This window comes from Setaria italica, chromosome I (genome assembly GCF_000263155.2).
Source record: "Setaria italica strain Yugu1 chromosome I, Setaria_italica_v2.0, whole genome shotgun sequence".
NCBI classification, from domain to species: Eukaryota; Viridiplantae; Streptophyta; class Magnoliopsida; order Poales; family Poaceae; genus Setaria; species Setaria italica.
Genome location: NC_028450.1, coordinates 36,438,166 through 36,458,939, shown reverse-complemented (window position 1 = coordinate 36,458,939; position 20,774 = coordinate 36,438,166). Strand labels below are relative to the sequence as shown.

The following is a 20,774-nucleotide window of genomic DNA, read 5'->3' as shown; positions in this document are numbered from 1 at the left end:
ATTTTTTAAGAAGAAAAAAAAGAGAAAAAATGAACTCCAATACTCCACCTAAAACTCACCCAAAAGATTGGCCACATGAAAAAACGCACTCTCAGCCCCAAATATTTTCGCTAGATCGCGGTCTTCCCAATCCCGCGTCCCTCGCCCTATTTCTCTCGCTCCCCCCTATTCCCCAACTTCTCGCACCCGGCGGGGCGGGTGGCCGCGACGCGAGCACAGGTGGGTGCCGGCCGAATGGGCTACCTCTCTTGCCGCGCAGACTCGTCCGTGCCGACATGCCGCTCCATCACGGCCATCTTGCCGCTCCACATCTCACGCCGCTCGGGTGGCCACGAGCTCCGCCGCGCATAGGAGAACTCGAGCGCAGCCCCAAGCACATGCGTGGTGTCGAGGAGGAGCGCACAGGCGAGGACCACCAGCAACGTAGGGGAAGGAGAAGGCAAGGAAGAAGCCGCCGTGGAGCGCCGCCTTGCCTCCTCGACTACCCCTGTCGGCCTCCGCTTCTAGTCGTCGAAGAAGAAGCTCGATTCAGTACCATCTCCTTTTCCTCTTCCGCTTATTTGGTGAAGAAGATGCTCAATTTGGTGGATTGCTCGAAGAAGCCCGATTTGGTGCTCGATTTGGACGATTCGTGAGCTCGATTCGATACGTGCCCGTCGGAATCCTCGAGCTCAATTCGAGGTCGAGCAGTGCCCCAGCAACCCCGTGTTCCGGCCCCCTGCCCCCCACGGCGCGCCCCCCGCAGCCGCTGACGAGCCCTTCGTCTGCAGCTATCCGCAGGTAAGCAGGATAATTCGTCCCGGTTGGGAATTTCCGATCAGATCGTGCGCGGCTTTCTGTTCTATTTGCTGTGCACTTGTGATCTGAATCCTAGTCGATGTCCTAAGCTCGGCGGCTGTTCAGTTCTCGTTATCTGATTCTGATGCCTTTGTTGGCAAATGGCTGAGTTGTTACAGCTTCACCGGTTCATGGAAGAACGATGTTGCGGCTACAAAGGCCCTCGTGATTGATGGCTATTCTCTGCCTTTGTTTCGAGTGATAATTACGAGTCAAGAACTTACTCTGCTTGAGAGTGTTAAGCGAGCGATTCCAAATGTTTGGGATCCATCAGCATTGGCTAGGTCAGTAGGTAATCTTCTTATTTGATACTATTGTCAAGATCCATTTCTGATCAACACCATTCTGTACTACTCTTCGCCAAGCACTTTACCCACCCCATCAGCTGAAGGTGGACCTGTTCGTTTCAGCTTATAAGCCGGCTGAAAAGCTGAAACGGCTGATTTGTTGTGAGAGGAAAATACTATTTGGTGGCTGATAAGCCGGTTGAATAAGCTGAAGCGAACAGGCTACTTGGTTAAGGAAGCGTGTGAAGCAGAACAAGCCTAAGCGTGTGAGAAGGGCAAGCTGCACGGAGAGTCAGAGCAAATTCCTCAAGAGTACGTGATGTTTGCTGATCTCTGCAGGATGGTTTTACCTCTGATCTCTGCATCATCTAAGCCACCTTATGTGCATGAGCTTCCTCTGCCATCTGCCAAAGGTTCTCAAGAGATCCTGGAACTCTGCGTTTGAGCCAATTGTGTTCAATAAGTCCATCTTTTTTGAAGGCTCGTCACTTGGTGAGTGAGACAGTGAGCGGGAGGATTGCAAGGAAATCGAGTTTTTCTGGAGCCCAGCCTTCGACAACCAAAGCCATTGTGACATACAAGCTTGTTCTTCATGCTGTGCTGCTGAGTATTTGGGCTGAAGGTCAGCCAGAACATTGACAAATGGATGCACTGATGCAGATCGTTCCTGATCACTGCAACATGGGTATACAATACGCCCACAAAATGCATGTACAAATGAGTGCGTATTACACTTCGTATTCTACCGTCCGATGATCACCTCGACACCTCCTTGTACCGTACAGTATTACACTGCTCGCTATACTCCCCCAAAAAACCTCCCCCAGCATGACCCGCTCCTCCTCACGTCCTCCTCCTCCACCGCCGGCGCCGGCATCGGCGCCTCCCCGGCGCCCCAGATCCCTTCGAGTGCCTGCTCCAGGCTCGCCGGCACCCCGCACGTCTGCGCCCCGGGCGCCGCGACCACGGCGTCGAACACCTCCTGCAGGCCGACGACGCGGCGGCTCACGGCGCGCCGCGCGTCCCGCACTGCCGGGTAGTGCCCCGGCACGGCGTCGAGGCGGAGCAGCACGGCCATCAGCGCCTCCGAGAACCGGGCCCGCTCGCGCCCGTCGCCCCGGACCGCGTCCACGGTCTCCTGCCGCCGGAGCAGCCGCTCCAGCCGCGTCGCCTCGGCGTCGGCCGCGCGCACGGCCGCGACGTGCCGACGGACCTGGTGCCCGCGGAAGGCCGCCTGGATCCTGGCGGCCGCCGCGGCGTCACGCGACCCCTGCTCCTCCCGAGCCCACTCCTCCGAAGGGGAGGTGACGGGGATTTGCACGGTGGTCTTGGGTTTGTGGGCGGGGTTGGGGTTGGAATCGACGGCGGCGAAGACGAATTGGGAGGTGGAGGTGTAGTGGTGGTAGGATCCCATGGGGACCTGGGAGTGAGCGCGGGCAGCTTTGGATCAGGCGAGCGAAGGGGAGTGTGCTCTGCAGCTTGTGCAGTTTGCTTTGGCCGATATCTGGAATCGTCGAGCGCACAGTGATGCAGTCGTGGTCCACGGCTTTCCGCACCTGCATTTTCTTCTTTCGGTGCCTGAGGTCAGGATGTGCTGCTCATCACTGCTCTGCGTACACCACTACCGGCTACAGAACATGCATTAGTGCGTGGCTGAAACAGAGTTTCCAGAAAAATATGGCAGAGCTAAAGCAAGGACCGAAACAATCTAGGAGGATGTTTGATACTAGATGCTAAATTTTAGCAGTGTCGTATTGGATGTTCGGATGCTAATTAGAAAGACTAAATATGAGCTAATTATAAAACTAATTGCAGAACTCTGTGCTAATTCGCGAGACGAATCTATTAAGCATAATTAATCATTAGCAATGGTTACTGTAGGACCACATTGTCAAATCATAGACTAATTAGGTTTAATAGATTCGTCTCGCGAATTAGACTCCATGTGTACAATTAGTTTTTAATTAGCATATATTTAATACTCCTAATTAGTATCAAACATCCGATGTGATGTGACAGATGTGTATCAAACACCCCTAGTCTAGTCTAGCTAATAATATGCTTATGGTCTCAATCTTATTCGATTTCGCTTCCAGAGAACAAAGATTTAGAAACAACAGAAATTTTCAGCGACAGCTACACAGACCACTTGAAAGGTAATTGCTCAAAATCTTTTGATGTCCAGTGCAAAGATTCGGAGTCCTTTTTTTAAGTTTTAGCGCTCAATCCGTTGCAATTCGAGGCTTATCTTCCCTGAGCACGCACTTTGCTTGCGAGTGGGAACACGGGCAGCGGCGACACGCGAGTGTGCATAGCCAAACTACGAGCAGTGGCGCCGACAGAATCAGCAGCTCGACCCACCGAGGGAAGGGCCCTCCGGAACCGGAACTATCCGGAAACGTGATCAAAAGCGCGCAGCACCCTGCGGCGGAATCAACCGCGCACGGCGCACCCGGACGGCCGGAGCCGGACCCTCCCCGCGCCATGTGCGCCCGGCCGCGGCGCGCGGAGCCAAAAACTAGTCCAAGTTACCGGCTGGTTCTCCCGTATGGTCGTGCGCCGCGCCGCACAGCATCGTCCTCGCCGGGCGCACGCTCGCCAGGGCCGGTTCTGTGGCTAGGCCAGAGGAGCGACGGCCGGGGGCCCAAGCCTGGAGGGGGCCCAGGAGTTTATACAGAAATGAAGCCTCGGAGAGGCATATAGCACAGCTGCCGACATGCTTTTATCAGGTGACTAGCATGCTAAAGTGAAGTCTAAATAGTTTAAACATTGGCTCTTAGGACTTGTTCAGTATTTGATGCACAATTTAAGTCACTAGTCGCTAGGAACTGATTAGCTCTCCGGGTATGCCTTCACACAGTGAATCCCTCAATGGCTCAATCCATTGCTTATTAGCTATTTACTTATAGCATGCTAAATTGTTGGAGTTCTAAACTTCTAATCCCAAGTGTCATTTTCTTTCATAATTTAGGTGCTACAATATTTCCTATGAAACATTTGTCGGATGCTGAGAAAGAAAATGTAAGGGGATCAGTTATATGACATCGCTCATTAATCATGACTAGACATAACTAAGAATGTGTATGTGGTTGGAAGTTAACTCTTATTACTTTGCAAGTCAAAGTAGACATATATATATGCATATATACAATACACATATATTGCCTTAATATAAGGCTTTTAAGGGCCCACGGTGCCGTCTTTGCTCTAGGCCTTTCAAAACATAGAGCTGGCCCCGCGCTCGCCTACCTGACCTCGCCGTCATCGCGTCCAATCGCCGTGGGGAAGAAAATCCTCCACCACCACCACCACGGCACCACCGCCCCACAGCAGGAGAAGCCTTTCTTCCCCGTTGGAACAAACAGATTTCGGTCCTTCTCTGAACGGAAAAAGAAAAAGAGAAAAGTCGCAACAAATACTGGGCTGCGAAGTATCGCAAACCACAGATGGGCTGAATTGCATGGGTCATCGGTTCGTTGCAGGAAGCCCAACTGCCGAAGCTGGACCTGGACCTCTTTCCCCGACTACGGCAACGACAATGGCGGCAACGCCGCTTGCCCGCTTCCCAGCACGCAACAGATGGTCGAAGAGCTTCCTTCATCGGCCGACGGCAGCGCCGCCTTCCAGATCTAGCTGAACTCGTGGCGCGTCCGAGGCCGCCGGTCGACGCCCGGTGGTGGCGGCGAACGCCGAACGGGCGGGCGGCGGAAGGACGAGGAGAACGAACTACCGCCAGGAGGGGCAATATGTAAAGATATAGGGGTCAAAGTATAAATAATCGGATCGCGATTAATAGTTGCGATCCAATCCAGGGGGTAAACTGAAAAATAACCGGATCGCGATCCAAATTAGGGGGTAAAATGAAAAAGATTGAATCCGGCGGCGGAGCTCCGGCGAGCCCCATCCGCGGCGGGCGCGGGGCTGGAGATGCTCCAGAAATTGAAAGCGCCGAGGATGAGCTCCACTACCTCAGATTTAAAGCCTCGATTAGAGAGCCAGGTGATGGCGTCCCGCGTCCGCGCCGCGGCGATGTTGCGGCGGCAAGGGCGAAGCAGTGGCACGCGATTCGGTCCCGGCGAGCGATGGTGCAGACCAGGTCTTGCGCTCCAGAGGCAGGCAATGCTAATGGTGCACGGTCACGGATTCCTAGCTCAGACACCATGGGGCGCCGTGCTCTGTTCCCTGTTGTTGCAAGCTGCAGTGCAAGCTCAGGTGAAGGGCGATGGCAGAGTGCATGCAGGTTTTTTTTTTTTTTTTTTTGCGGGGTGTATGCAAGTTCATCGAATTCACTTGTGCATGGCGTGCGAGACTTGAAGATGATGTTGATCTGATCGAATTAGGATGGTTTCATTCTGTCACACCGGGGCTGAAGAAAGTTGGAAGTCTGAACATTGGATGGCAAATCAGAAATTGGCAGCTTGAGCTTGACACCACCTGACACCTGATCCAAGCATTCGATGCTGGAGCCCAAGAGGTTCAGATTCAGTCAGGTACACAGTAAAAAGCACTTTCACACGTGTACCCCTTTTCGAGTTTCCTGAGAAATATATGACCTCGCAATTCATCATGTGGTATTATATGACAGCTGGAATTCAGAAGCCAACAGTCAGTTTCTTCAGTTTAAAATCAATCATCAAGAGACACATTCATATCCTTTCGAGGACCTGATCCAGGCTCGTCGTGCTGCACGAAAAAAGCAGGGGAAAACATCCTTCCAGTCAGAAACAAACACGATTGTGCTGCGAAGTACTGCAAACCACAGATCACTTGAATTACACGCATCGCCGGCTCATTGAAGTTGGACCTCCTTCACCGACGACGGCAATGCCGCTTACCACAAGCGGCAGCGAACAGAAGCTCGAGGAGCGCCCCGACGCCGGCGTACGGAACGACGAGCACGCGTTGGGATTGTAGGGAGAACTGGCCAAGCCGTTGGTCCGCGCATGTACAAAGAGGACTGTTTCTCACTTTCTCGAAAAATCCTCATTCATCGGGCGACGGCAGCAGCAACTCCGAGTCCCGCCGAAAGGCTGCTCGTGGTGCGTCCGGGGCGCCGGTCGGCGGGAGGACGAGGAGAACGACGAGGCGGCACGAGGGGTGATCTGTAAAGATATAGGGGGTAAAGTATAAAACATTGGATCGCGACTAATAATTGCGATCCAAACCAGGGGTAAAATATAAATAATTGGATCGCGATTAAAGAACGCGATCCAAATTAGGGGTAAAATGAAAATAATCGGATCGCGCTCGATGGTCGCGATCCAGATCAGGGGGCAAAATGTTATGAGGTGAATCTCGACGGCGGAGCTCCGGCGAGCCCCAGCAGCGGCCGATGCGGGGCTGGAGATGCTCCAAAAATAGAATACGGCAAGGATAATACCCAGTACCTCAGATTTGAAGTATCGATGAGGGAGCCAGGTGCTTGCGTCTGCGCCGCGCCGCCGGCGCGGTGTTGCAGCGGTGCGGGCGAAGAAGGGGCAGGCGGTGCGGTCTCCGGCAAGGGATGGTGTGGGCACTGGTCTTGCGCTCCACAGGTAGGCAATGCTAATGGTGGACGGTCACGGATTCCTAGCTGATACACCATGGGGCGCCGTGCTCTGTTCTCTGTTGTTGCAAGCTGCACAGCTCAGATGGAGGCAGCAGAGTTTTTTTGAAGCGTTTTTTTTTTCTTGGAAGCGGGGAGACAGCAGAGTGCATGCAGGTTCTTTTATAATTTTGCAGGTGTGTGAGAGTTGAGGATGATGATAATCTGATCAAATTAGAATGGTTTCGTTTAATTCTGTGACACTAGGGCTGAAGAAAGTTGGAAGTCTGAACATTGGATGGCAAATCAGAATCAGGTATGATTACAGATGTAAATGTTGAATTGTTGGATGTTCTTTATGCACAGTAAAAAGCACTTCACACGTAAATCCCTTTTCAAAATTGTGGAGAGATATATGGCCTCTGTACCTGTTAAGAGAATTCACAAGTAACAAAAAAAAGAAAGAAAATGGCAATCCATCAGAAAATTTACTCAGGTATTACGACAGCTAGAATTCAGAGTTGATTAACTAACAAGCATTCAGTTTGCACCATGGCAACCGACCATGCAACTTACAAGGGCAGCAACTTTCGGTACACATCTCAACAGAACTATGTTGACAATGATGTCCAAGGAGATGACGAACGGACCTGGCATCTCTGACAGAAATAAGATGCAACGCAGATCCATTAGATGTTGTGGAGACTTTCAGTCCTTCAATCTTCTGAATAGCGAGCTCCAGTGACTTGTACTGTAGTTTTCTTCTTCTGGGTTGAGCTGACATGCAAATACACAATGCTCAAGAGTCTAAAAGGAATTCTTTGCAGCAAAAATGAGGCACAGTTTCTTGCTCATCGATGACAAAATAGAGGGAAACTAAATTGCCACAAAACTTTGTCCTCAATTTAAACACGCCTCCTACTTTCCAGCGCACTAAAACTTATTGAGCAATCGTCAAATTAATCCAAGTAGCGATCTTCGCACTGAGGTAAGAATATGAACACAGGCCTTGAGGTAGTGCTACTTCGGAAGAACATGAACTTATTCTGAATTACATTGCAAGTATTTGATAAGCTAAGACTTGACAAGGGTATATCTTTATGATTGAGATATAACTACTGAAATGCCCCAGTCTTCTCCTGATTAAGAGACATGCATGATAATTGTTTCTTTGTGCCTATGAATATGTTCATCCTTTTTTTCCTTTTATCAGGTCGTTTGGCTGGAGGAGTTTCAAACTTTTGAGGACAAATCCAGCACCATTAATGCCGATACTGGTGCTAGCAGACACCTTGCTGATAGATCATGAAGTGGCGATACCCTCATCAGAAATTGTCTGTTGTAAAGCCTGAGTATAAAACAATCATCGAATCAACTTTGAGCGCCATTGTTTATGTGACTTCTTTCAGAGAACACCCTGCCTGTATGATGAAACTGTGATGGAGGTTTACTTCGAGGACCTGCTCCAGACTCCTCGTGGACTCGTGGCTGTGAAGTACTGCAAACCAGAGACCGGCTTGAATTACACCATGGATCGCCGGCTCGTGGAAGCTGGACGCCTGGACCTCCTTCACCGACGACGGCAATGACGCCTCCCAGAAGCGACAGCGAACAGAAGCTCGAGGAGCGCCCCGGCGCCGGCGTACCGAAAAGAAGGGTGCGTGGTGGGAATGGAGGGAGAACTGCCCAAGCCATCCGCACGATGTAGATGAGGGTTGTACCTCGAAAAATTATCATTAATCAGGCGACGGAAGCGGCGCCTAAAAAAAAAGTCCCGCTGAATATCCGCTCGTTGTGCGTCTGATGCGCCGGTCGACGCCGGCCGGGCGGCGGCGAACGCGCGCCGGCGGCGGGAGGACGAGGAGAACGACGGAGCGGCAGGAGGGGTGATCTGTAAAGTTTAGGGGTAAAGTATAAAAAACCAGGGTCTAAAGTGTAAAAAATTGGATCGCAATTAATGGTCGCGATCCAAATTAGGGTGTAAAATGAAAATAATCGGATCGCGATTATTAATCGCGATCCAAATCAGGGGTAAAGTGAAAAAAGGTGGATCTCGGCGGCGGAGCTCCGGCGAGCCTCCGCCGCGGCGGACGCGGAGCTGGAGATGCTGCAGAAATGGATACGGAGAGGATAATCCCCCACTACCTCAGATTTGAAGCCTCGATGAGGCAGCCAGGCGCTGGCGTCCGCGCCGCGCCGGTGTTGCGGCGGCGCGGGCGAAGCAGTGGCAGGCGGTTCGATCGCCGGCGAGAGATGGTCTGGGCCCTGGTGTTTTTTCCGCTCCACAGGGCAACGCCAATTGTGCACAGTGACGGTGAAGGATTCCTTCCTAGCTCCAGAGACACCATGCGGCTTCGTGCAACCCGTGATCTGCAGTACAAACTCAGTCGAAGGGAAGGGAGGCAACAGAGTCCACGCAGGTTCTTTTTTCATTTTTGGGGTGTATACAAGCTCTTGAGATTCACTTTCATGGCGTGTGAGGATTGAAGGTGATGCTGATCTGATCGGATTAGAAATGGTTTCATTCTGTCACACTGGGCTGAAGAAAGCTGGATGGAAGTCTGAACATTGGGCCCTTGTTTACTTGGGAAGTTGGGAGGTGTCAAATTGGCATTTTGCCATAAATGCGATACTGTAGCGTTTCGTTTGTATTTGTGAATTATTGTCCAAATATTGACTAATTAGGCTTAAAAGATTCGTCTCGCAAAGTACAACAAAACTGTGCAATTAGTTTTTGATTTCGTCTACATTTAGTACTCCATGCATGTACCGCAAATTTGATGTGATGGGGAATCTTCTTTTTGCATAGTGTCAAAGTTGGGAGTTTTGTAGGAAGTAAACAAGGGCTGGATGGCAAATCGGAAATTGACAGTTTCAGTAGACGTTGTGGTTTCAGACTTTGAGTGCGTCAGGTGCAGGCAGCAGATGCTCCTGATGTGTTTTGATTGATGTTACTCGATGAGACGATGACTGATGATTTCTCGTTGGCCTTTGGGCTACTTATCGTATAGCCTCTCTGACGCTGAAGATTGTACAATGTGATGAAGGATTTCTTGGTGGAGTTTATGCGCGTACTGACCTAATTTAGTCATTGAGGGCACAAGACGTACAACTTTGATGGTATAATTTGTAATTCTATTTTTATCCTAAGTCAAACTAGCTTACATTTGACCAAAATTTAGAGAAGAGTATTAATACTAATTCTATTTCATGGTAGATTCAACGAAGCTTATTGGGTATCATGAATGTTTGATTTTTTTTCAAAATTGATTAAACCTGTAAATGTTTGATTTAGAACAAATTTAGAATAGATTCGTTTTTTTAATGGAAGAAGCACTTCATTTATCTGCATCTCTTTGCTACTCTTCACTAATGCATTGACAAAAAATCACCAAACAAAGCGTAGAACCAAATCATTGTAAAATATTTACTTCACTTCCACGTAAAATATTTGGATTTTTTATAAACTTACCAAATTTAAAAATATTTTACTTAGGATAAATTTAGAATTGCATTTTTTTCTTTTGAAAGAAAGAAGTACTTCATTTCTCTGCATCTCTTTGGTACTCATGCATTGACCCAAAATCAGTGAACAAGATACTACCTAGGTGTACAAGAGTAGACCCAAATCATCGAAACGTATTTGCTTCAATTCCACATAAGATTACAGGACATATCTACCGGGATACATACATCGACTTTTTGGAACACTGAACCATCTTATAAATCCAAAGGACGTAGTTGAGGAACTATTCTCTGCCACTGACAGTCCCTTTAACTACTTCATTATTTTCTTATATCGATATACAACAACCTCGTCTTATTTCTCTGCACTTTAATTTGCTGTATATAGTAGAAGTAACATTGACACCAGATCCTACACAAACTGACCGTGTGTGAACGAGTGACACCTGTCATTCGCATGGCACTTTGGCGCGCGTCTCGCCTTCAAGGAAACGACGATGACAGGGTACTTGGTCTTCACTTTCTGGAGGTGCTTGGCGACGTTCCTTGCATAAACCTCGAAGAGATCGTCGAGGATGTGGTCGCCAAAATGGTGCGCGATCAGGGGCTCGATCACGGCCCTAATGGACTGGGCGACGTTGACGCCGCTCTGGGCGCTGTCGAGCACGAGGTCGCCGTCGTCCAGGTCGTCATGGGGATCCCAGTTGGACTCGAAGAGCTGGATGTGGTTGATGTCGAACGCCTCGCTCTGCCTGATCACGTCCCTCACCTCGTCGACCGACGGCGCGTAGAACGGCAGGTTGAAGGAGTCCAGCTTCTCCTTCTCCACACGGCCCTGCCACGCAACAAGAAGAATGCAAGATCCATGGTTCAGGTCTCTGTCAGACTGTCACTTTTTGAAGATTATCTAGGGCTGAGTTCATGAGTGATGGATTGATCTACACAGATCATCTGCAGTTGACGATAATGTTGCGCAAATGACAAACCTGTTTGACTAGGGACTGGAGAGCCTGCGCGAGCAGCCCCCACATGTAGCTGACTTCGCCATGCGTCACGTCTTTGTTCTTCCTGCTCAGGAACGTCAGCACCATCTGTCCGTTCGACGCGAGCTCCTTGTGACGCAGCTTGAGGAACAGCGAGAAGTCCTCCTGGAACTGCTTCCTGTACAGCTTCACCACCGAGGGCGGCGTGGCCTCCCAGATGTACATGTTGCCTTCGTTCAGAACCGTGCCTCTCGCGAGCTCATCAGGAACCTATTAGACACACACGAATAGAGCTATGTCATCAGAAGTGCTCGGGCCGGTCGGTTGATTGGTTAAAACTGTGCGTGCCTTGGAGCGCCACATGAGGCAGTAGGAGGAGTGGAAGAGGTGGACGCAGCGGTCGGGGAAGAGCCTGGTGTAGAAGGACCCCGGGAGCCCGGCGATGTAGTACGGCGGCAGGGACTCGCCCTTATCCTTGGCGGCGGCCAGCTTCTTGAACAGCTCCAGGGACTGGAAGACGAGGTTGAAGTCGTTCCCGGGGAGGTCGTTCAGGAAGAACTGCACGTGCTGCACCACCGGCGGCTGCTGGCCGCCCATCATCAGGTCCTCGCGGCGGTCGGCGACCGCGCCGAGCACCTCGTTGACTACGAGGAGCGTGTTGGGCCCCGACGAGCAGCCGAGGTCCGCGACGACCATCGCGCCGGCGGCGGAGGAGAGCGACGCCGCGTGCGCCGCCGCCACGGCCTCGTGGAGCACGGGCCTCGTCTTCAGTATGGACTTCTCCTGAAGAACAACTACAATTAACACGCATGCACAAGTGCAATTTCTTCCTTGTTTTGCATTGCTAACATCATATTAACATGCATTTTTAACATCATACTAACATGCGTATGATTCAGGCATTCAGCCATGCATACTGCAGTCTACAGGTTACAGATGCTGATGCAGAAGCTCACAGACCTGAAGCCTGGAGTTGGAGGCGTAGCTGGTCTCGCCGTTGCCCCGGCTCATGTGGAGGTCGCGCTCTACCTTCATGGCTGCGCTAACGGCCAGGTGCTGAGCAGTGGCAAACTTGTTTGCTTATCACTTCTACTCTCGCTAGCTGTGGCACGTTGTGGTTGCAGAGCACGGTCAGTAGAGCTCCCCAATTTATAGGCGCCTGGCAGTAGCTGAAAGGAGAGTGAGTCCAAACTCACGTAGCTTGAGCGTACGCCTTTGGTGCTCCCCAATCCGGTGGAGCCGCGTGGTGTTCTCCGTATCCAGCTGGGCCCTTTCTCACTGGTCCTTGCGTTCGAAGCATTAAGCCGGTACCAGCCACAGACTCAAAATATCATTTTACGAAAAATCTACGCGCGCTTCTTAGGAGTGGTAGTTCATTCCACTCGTATAATACACCATTGTAACACTGGAGCAACGACTCGTGCACAGGACGTGTGACATTGCTACATTATTGGTCATTCAGGATTGGCCAACAGGAGTCAGCCGGCCGTCAATCAAAGCTGGTCCCTCCGGTTATTTTAAGTATGTCTATACATAAAAAAATTATAAATTTGCAATTTAAAACAAACGGAGTATTTAATAATGTATTTTATTTTTTCTTGTCGGGTAAGCTGATTGGCATCGGGTGTTTCTCACTAGATTTTGTAACCACCAGATTTGAGTCGTGATTTGCGCTTGAGGCTTTTTTCTTACACTCTGGTGATGAAGCTCCAACGAGCTCCCCGACACGCTTGAGATTTGGCGGGGGTCACTGGTATCTGGCGGCATAGGGGTGTTTGATCCCAGGTTAAACTTTAATCCCTGTCACATCGAATGTTTAGATACTAATTAGGAGCATTAAACATAGACTATTTACAAAACCCATTGCACATATGGAGGCTAAACGGTGAGACGAATCTATTAAGTCTAATTAGTTCATGATTTGACAATGTGCTGCTACAGTAACCTAATGATGGATTAATTAAGCTTAATAGATTCGTCCCGCCGCTTAACCTCGTAATTAGTTTTATAATTAACTTATATTTAGTCCTCCTAATTAGCCAGAATATTCGATATGATAAAGATTAAACTTTAGCTTCAGGATTCAAATACCCCTTAAGGAAGCTCGGGAGCACGAGAGATAGGTTGATTCGTGGCGGTGGTGAGCGCGGGAGCACAGACACGAACGGTGGGGGCAGCAAGCGGGCGATGGAGGACCGCTGGATGGGCAGGGGGATCACGGTGATGGGCCTGGTGGAGCTAACTACGTTAGCGTGACGGGGCACGGGGCATCGAGCGATTTTCTTGTCGCTAGAGAGATGGAGGTGAACACTAAACAGGTTGGGCAAGATGATTTTACTGGGAGGTTAAGTTCGCGTACAAGGACGAGAATTCTAAAATTAAGATAATTATCGTACCGTCAGAAACGATATGTGCTGTCACGTTGAAATTAGTGTGCTGCTGGGCGAAATTGGCACCCACCAGCACAAAGGTGATCGAGGCCGCTAGGCTCCAGCATAGATGGGATGCATCTGTGCTGTAGGTGGCCCGCCAGCACAAATGACACCAAGCTAGCGAAGCAAACGGACTTTATCTCCACCCGGTGCCTCTGCTCCATCCCTACATTTTCTCTTTGCATTGCTCAACCTCATCACTTTCACTGCACACTTCTCTTGCTTATCTCTGTCTCCACAGTGAAGCTGTGGCTGACTCAAACGATGGAGCGGTGGCCGGCACGTGCTGCGTCGGCAAGTTGCAGATGGCTGAGCCGCTGCTGGTGGCCCCACACTGGTGTCTGGTGCGGGCACGAGCCACGTCAGCTGAGCCACAGGCAGCTGCGACAACACGGGCAGAGGCGTTGCGGCCGGCGGACCCATGGGCAGCTCCGGTGCGCGATGGCGAGCTTCTGCCGCTGCTCATGCAGCTCGTCCAAGGTACGTGCTCAATCTTGCAAGAACAACGGCACTGAAATTAATTGTAGTAGATGATCAAAAACAAAATCATTGCAGCACTTTTGTTTCATTCATATTCGTTGCTCAGGTTGGCAAGGATGTGGAGGGTGATTGCCGACACGCACCGGGGATGAAGCGAACTGCTGATGAGGTGACCCTGCTGCTTATATCCTTAGCCGCCGCTACAGCTGGCTACGGCTCCGATTAGGGAAGGAGGTATCAGAGGCATGCCGCCACTGCCGAGCTCTACGCGGGCCTACACGCTCGGCGTTGACTCTGGTTGGGGAAGGAGGCATAAGAGGCTCGCCACCGCCTCCGAGCTTGGCGCACTCGCGTGGAGCTTCGCGGCTGGCGCATGGCGCAGTGGTGTAGGCTGAGTCGCTGCACGTACGCGGCGGCACTCTGGGGCGGGCGCACGCGGTGGAGTCCAGAGCCAAGAAGGTCTACCTCGGGGCTCACGACGACGTGAGCTGCAACACGAGGCGGCGCGCGCGGCCATTATGCTGACGGACGAGCGCCTATGTTCAGCTTTTTTTTTCTAAAATTATCTTTGCTGGCGGGTTTCTTAAGCATCCGCCAGTGCAGTGGTGACGGTCTAGCACCCGTCAGCGCAGATCGCATTTGTACTGATAGAAAGTTGTTGGCGGGTGCAAAACCCGCCAAATATATTTTAGCTGCCAGGTAGATGTTTTCTGCCGTAGTGTATATTGGTCTCATCCAACGTAAACTCAACAACTTAATAGAACAACTTAATAGATAACATATACCATGAGTTGTCTTCTGATTTGTCAAGTAGTGTGACTCTATACTTCCTATAATTCTGACTTAAGTGAGGCGTTTAGTCTATTCGACCAACAAACGCCGATGCATGTTGATCTCTGATGACCAGCCCAGGTTAGACTCTACTAGCAAGTAGCAACCACAAAAAAAAAAAACGGATCTTTGTTTCTTTCTTTGGTACCTTTTGAAGATTTCTTCTAGACACCGAATATAAGCTCTGACCTCTGATATATCATACCCTTCCACCTTGATTGATCTGAGCCAGGCAATCTCACATCAAGGTCACGGAGGTTCACGTGCCGTGCCGGGCGCCCATAGACCAAACATGGTCGTATGTGAGTCCGACGTCTTAGGATGCATAGCGATTTTCTTTGAGTGAAAGCAGCACCTGCAGATGAGTGTCGTTCGAATGAGTGGTGCTTCGCACCAACCATGTGTACTGTTAATTAAAACGTACGCGTGGGACGCGAGAGACCAGCCACTAGCCCAGGACCTATGCGGCTATGCTATGAGCTAGAAAGGCATCCCGTTAAACTTCGACCTTGTTTAGTTGGTAAAATTGGGAGGTGCCAAATTACTGTTACAGCACTGTAGTACACTATAGCGTTTCGTTTGTATTTGTGAATTATTATCCAAATATTGACTAATTAGACTTAAAAGATTCGTCTCGCAAAGTACAACAAAACTGTGCAATTAGTTTTTAATTTCGTCTACATTTAGTACTCCATGCATGTACCGCAAGTTTGATGTGATGGGGAATCTTCTTTTTGCATAGTGTCAAAGTTGGAAGTTGGGGGTGAAGTAAACAAGGGGTTCTTTTCCCCCTGATGTAAGTGATGTTCATTACGCAGCCCAAAAGGGGAGGAGCGTGTGCGCATACTCGTGGAGTCCGGGATTCTGAGGGTGCGTTCCGATTCTCAAGCAGAGGGGAGATGCGTTGTGTTTTTCACGCTGCAAGCTCTCACCGGGAGTCCGGGACAATCATGTCATGTGACCACGAAGCTCCGCGCGCGCGATGTCTCAGTCTACAGTCACACTAGCACTGACTTGGGCCCATGCTCGCGTCGTTCCCACGTGGCCGCGCGCGTGCCGCCGTTGTTTTAGGCGTGCGCTCCCCTGGCCCCGATCGAGACCTGCGGTTGTGGACCAACAATGGTCGTGATGGCAGGAAATTAGATTCCTTCCCTCGCGGGAAAATGACAGCAGCATAGAGCAACTTCAAGAGTTTTTCAAAAAAAAATTCTTCAAAATTACCTACTAGAATTCTATTAAATTTTTTTCTCAAAATCACGTCACCTCACAGCAGATCCCTAACAATAAATTTCACAATACTTCAAAACTGAATGTCAGCAGTTGCGGGCCTCTCAGTTGGGCTAGCGGTAGAGTTTGTGTTGCCTACCTCTGCGGTCATACCCGTTCTCGTGACCGCGGCATCGCATCGCAGCCGGTAGCCTTGGTGAGCTCCATCTGCATCTTGATGAAGAACTGCACGCGTCCAGGTGGATTGGATGAACGTCGCACACTATGCCCGATCATGATCGACATCTATCACCATCAGGCAGCGGCGAAGAAGGAGGATGTGAGGGAAGAGTTTGCGTGGTAATTTTGTAGTACCACTCTATGTGGACGATTAATTCAAACAACTGTAACTACGCGCACGGAGGTGGCAGCCCACGCGTCCCTATCGAGGTGCGTCAAATGGCCGCGACGCGACGAAATCGGCCAGCCACGCCACCGCGCTCGCGGCGACGAAGCATACCGCGATCGCGGCGTCCAGGTACGCCGCAGGAAGTTGATGCGCGGCGTCCGGTTCCACCCATCCAGTGATTGGGAAAGCGCCGAGCTCTCGCATTCGGGTGGCCGTATTTTTTCGGTAAGGTTGAAGGACATGTTGGAGCATACATTTTTTCTTTTTCTCCTTAAATCAGATTTTTGAGCTGTTTTAAGGAGCTTTTGGAGTTACTTAGGCATCCATCACCAATCACCATAGTACTAGCACTACACTACCGCTTGCTTGAGGCCAGACGATTCCACCCATCGAGCGTCCATCGGCTCCTATCATAACGGCGACTTTTTCTAACACGCGAGAACGAGTGAATGGGCCTGGGGATCGGTTGGTCACCGGAAGCCCAGGTAGCACCGGGCTCAGTAGGAGGTCCCAGGTTCGAACCTCTCTGGAAATGGATTTCAGGAGGATTTTCCATGATTTTTTCTGAACTATTGCAGCCGCAACATGTACTGAAAACTGATATCCGAGACCATCGCTTCAAGATAGGCATATGAGTATAAGCGTAGGATGTAGGTCTTAACTTATACATTGAAGTGTATACAACTTGTGCTCTTGTAAGATTACAACTATCTAAAAACACGCGAGAACGACGTCAGTTGTGACCGTGTCGCCGGGCGCGCGGGGACGCCGTTTTAACCGTGCCCGCGAGAGATAAATAATCCTGCGGCCGACTTAGGCGAACGAACGCACTCGATGCCGTAAGCGCTGCGACGCCAGCAGAGATGACGCGGCGGAGGCCCGGGGGGAGTTTAACCAAGGCCATGTTTAGTTTCCCCAAAATCCCAACTTTGACACTATGCAAAAAGAAGATTCTCCATCACATCAAACTTGCGATACATGCATAGAGTACTAAATGTAGATGAAATTAAAAACTAATTGCACAGCTTTGTTGTACTTTGCGAGACGAATCTTTTGAGCCTAATTAGTCAATGTTTGGACAATAATTCACAAATACAAACGAAATGCTACAGTTGCGCATTTATGACAAACTCCCAACTTTAGTACTCCCAAATTGGGAACTAAACAAGACCCAAAGCTCGGTCACTTTCCCTGCTCGTGCTCGACTACTTGTCTCACACGAGCACGTACGACCGAGTACTTTTTTTTTTAACAGAAACGGTTGGAGCTCTCCCAGTCGCTCTGTACCTCGTCTTATCGAAGCAAAAGTTAAAATAAGCCATCTCTCTCGCTGCGGCATGCACGGCGTGCGTCCCGTGCGAGCATACGCTAATGCCGTAAGTGCTGTTACGCCAGCGGATGACGCGACGGAGAGCCGTGGCGAAGCTCGCTTTTCTCTCCGGCTGGTCAGGAGCTAGTCCTTTTTTCTTCTTCTAAAAAACACTGCCAATTCACGTTGGAGGAGAGAATTGAAACATGTTACTAGCAGACTCCAATACTAAGATAGCGATTGGTTCCGGGATTGGTAACGTTAATGGGGCACTAGAGGTGGGATCATAGGTTTTGTTTGGTTGGACAGAGTGATGCATTAAGAGCCTTTTGGTAGAGTTCCGATTTATGAAGCCTGTGAAGCTTAAAAGGAAGATACCCTCCCTAAGACCCTAACGGAGTCTAAATGCCATTTCAGGTGTTTGGTTTGCATCTTAAATGTCGAATTGGCATTCTTCAAATCTAACAATATTCACGAGTCTTGACGTACCAACGAGTACATCTCGCAAGTCTTGACAGTGTACGCTGCCTTGAATTTGCTGAACGTATACCACAATACGTGATTGGTTAACTTCACGTGAAACATTTTTCATAAAGCAACGCCTAGGGCCACTGTCACGAAGCTCTCCTAATCGATCAGTCCCTTGTCTTATCCGACCAGAGTTAGAATAAGAGTCATCTCTCTCGCTACGCACGGCGTGCAAGCCTTGCAAACATACACCGATGCCGTAAGTGCTGCTACGCCAGCGAATGACGTGGCCGCCCGTGGCGAGGCTTGCTTCTCCCAGGCTGGTCACTGGTCAACGGCAGCACGCAGCTCTGCCAATTCATGTTTAGAAGAGATAATTGAAACGGATTACAAGCACAGTTTGGAACTACGTATTCTAACACCATAATTAGCAACACTGTCAACAGCTAGGGAACGAACTGGAAATCTGGAATCAGCATGCACCAGCACTGCAGTCATAGACTGGCCATCAGCATGTACTGGGCCTCTCGTGGGTCGGCAATCGGCATGCAGCCTGTTCTCTGTATCTTTTTGGTTGGGTCGTCGAGTTGAAAGACAAGGGCCACTGGGCCACACTAATGTGGATTGTATTATTAGCCGACCCGGGCCCGCTGGAAACCTACATTGCCCAATCGGTCGTTTTTTGGATACAAAAATTATAGAGAAAAACAAGGACACTTGATTTGGAAGAAAGCAAAGGCGTCTAGATCCGACCATCGCGGACCGTCCGATCCATCTCGAGATAGAGGTACAGTTCCAATAGCGTCAACAGCGCCTCTTCAATAGCGCTACCAATTGAACAGTACCCCCTTGCTACTGTGCTACCACTTCAATAGCGCCTGAGCCTGTCGCGTGTCCCCCCACCCTGCCGCTCAAATCCAACAGGGTCAACCCTGCTCCGCCCGGTCGCATCGCATCGCACCACACCCCATGCCAATGCCATGGCACCGCAAAATCTCCAATCCCCCTCCCTCTCGGGCGCGATGCCAGCCGCGTCAATCTTGGGGCCCTGCTGGCAAGATCCCCAACAGGGGGCGCTCGGCACACTCCACCAAGCCACAGGAAACAGTCACCCACCCACGCACGCGCGGACGCGGGACGCGACGCGATCGCGTCGCGCAGCCCCGCCCGGACGATGACAACTCCACGAAACGGGCCAAGCAGGCGCCGATCGCCAGAGCCATTGGATACCAGTACACCACCCCTCGGCCCTCGAGGCGTCCCGTCGAGCGCTTGTTAACCCCAACCGAGGACGCCAATCTTGCGTTGGCATCTAGCGGCGAGCTGCTCGATCGCTCGGCTGCAGCATGCGATGCGATGCGATGCGTGAGACGGAACTTGCCAAATGCCCCCAGCAGCCAGCACCACGCCCGAAAACCGGGTGCTGGCCCGGCGGGCTACACGCCTAGTACACGCTCGCAGCCTCGCAGGGGCAGCGCAGTCGCAGGCCGAGGTTGCCGCCGCTCGCGTCGGCTCGGCACCGTGTCGTCTCCCTGGCCGCGAGCACTGTGGGGGAGCGAACAGGCCCCGGCCCGGTCCTGCGCTGTCTGCACGAGCGGCGCCAGCGGGCCGACCACGATTTATGGGAGAACCAGACAGCGACGACTGCATGTGCGGGTCTTTGGTGGGACGCGGCCGGAGCGCGATTGATAAACAAAGCCAAGCACAAGCAGGGCAAGTGCTGTCCCGGTGCCAGCCGTTCCAGCGCTCCGTCCGCAGGCGTGCAGCGACTGGTGAGCCCGCCAGCGAGCGGGACAGTGATCATGAGAGCGATGCTCGTGCACGTGTACTGTGCCCGGCGTTGACGTCGGTCAGGCGTTCTCAGGGTCACGGAGAGGCCATACGGCCCCGGATGCTCGCCGAAGAACAGGCAGAAGGCGCGAGGATGACGCCACCGTTGTCGTGCAGATGCGGAGGAACCAAACCAGGTGCTTGCCAATGCGGCCTGGTGCTCGATCAGGTGAAGATTTTCGACGACACTGATTTGGCGGGGGTGATATACACAGAGGGGCACTGTTTGGGAAGTGAACGAAGTACAGCAGCTCCACTGTCGTTTTGGTATGTTATACAGAGATCCTGCAGATTCAATTTCCTCCATCTAGCAATGCTAGATGCTACCAAGAACGAGCTGTTTGAGTCCGGATAGGCGCAGTGGTGAACAATGTTGCGCGACGTACCAAACATGCAAATGGAGAAGGCACAGGAGTTCATTTATATATACTACTGTATATACCGCTGCGTTTTGGACGTCGATTGCAAGGCAGAAGCAAGAGGCAACACATAGAGAAAACTCGTTACGTTACAGCTCAAAAGGAAGCACTCATCCAGTTCAGAGAAAGTGTGTTTCTCCAAGGAAAACGACCACAGATCAACCAAGGCAAGTAGGCAACACCAACCATCCGGAAAAAACTGCGAGATTATTCACAGCCCTCTGCAGCAATACAATGTCGTTGTTGCGGAAGCCAAAACTAAGCAAGCAAGAGCAAGAGAATGAATGATTGCTA

General features: G+C 50.9%; 2 protein-coding genes across 2 annotated transcripts; both read right to left on the bottom strand.

The window, feature by feature from the left end:
• Positions 1-1,785: 1,785 nt before the first annotated feature.
• LOC101757216 (BAG family molecular chaperone regulator 5, mitochondrial) lies at positions 1,786-2,831 on the bottom strand. The gene has a single exon (XM_004953653.3). It carries the CDS (start codon positions 2,536-2,538, stop codon positions 1,924-1,926), a length of 615 nt encoding a protein of 204 aa, XP_004953710.1. The 5' UTR covers positions 2,539-2,831; the 3' UTR covers positions 1,786-1,923.
• A 7,436-nt stretch (positions 2,832-10,267) lies between these two features.
• On the bottom strand, positions 10,268-12,210 carry LOC101756800 (anthranilate O-methyltransferase 3). Its single transcript, XM_004953652.2, has 4 exons — positions 12,057-12,210; positions 11,445-11,879; positions 11,100-11,366; positions 10,268-10,948 (listed from the first exon to the last, which is right to left on the bottom strand). Exons 1-4 carry the CDS (start codon positions 12,129-12,131, stop codon positions 10,526-10,528), a joined length of 1,200 nt encoding a protein of 399 aa, XP_004953709.1. The 5' UTR covers positions 12,132-12,210; the 3' UTR covers positions 10,268-10,525.
• Between the last annotated feature and the right edge of the window lie 8,564 nt (positions 12,211-20,774).

Coding starts and splice junctions, on each gene's coding strand:
- LOC101757216 (XM_004953653.3), bottom strand. CDS start 2,538: ATGGGATCCTACCACCACTACACCTCCACCTCCCAATTCGTCTTCGCC.
- LOC101756800 (XM_004953652.2), bottom strand. CDS start 12,131: ATGAAGGTAGAGCGCGACCTCCACATGAGCCGGGGCAACGGCGAGACC. Junction 11,880..12,056: donor CCTCCAACTCCAGGCTTCAG/GTCTGTGAGCTT, acceptor GTTGTTCTTCAG/GAGAAGTCCATACTGAAGAC. Junction 11,367..11,444: donor GCCTCATGTGGCGCTCCAAG/GCACGCACAGTT, acceptor TGTGTCTAATAG/GTTCCTGATGAGCTCGCGAG.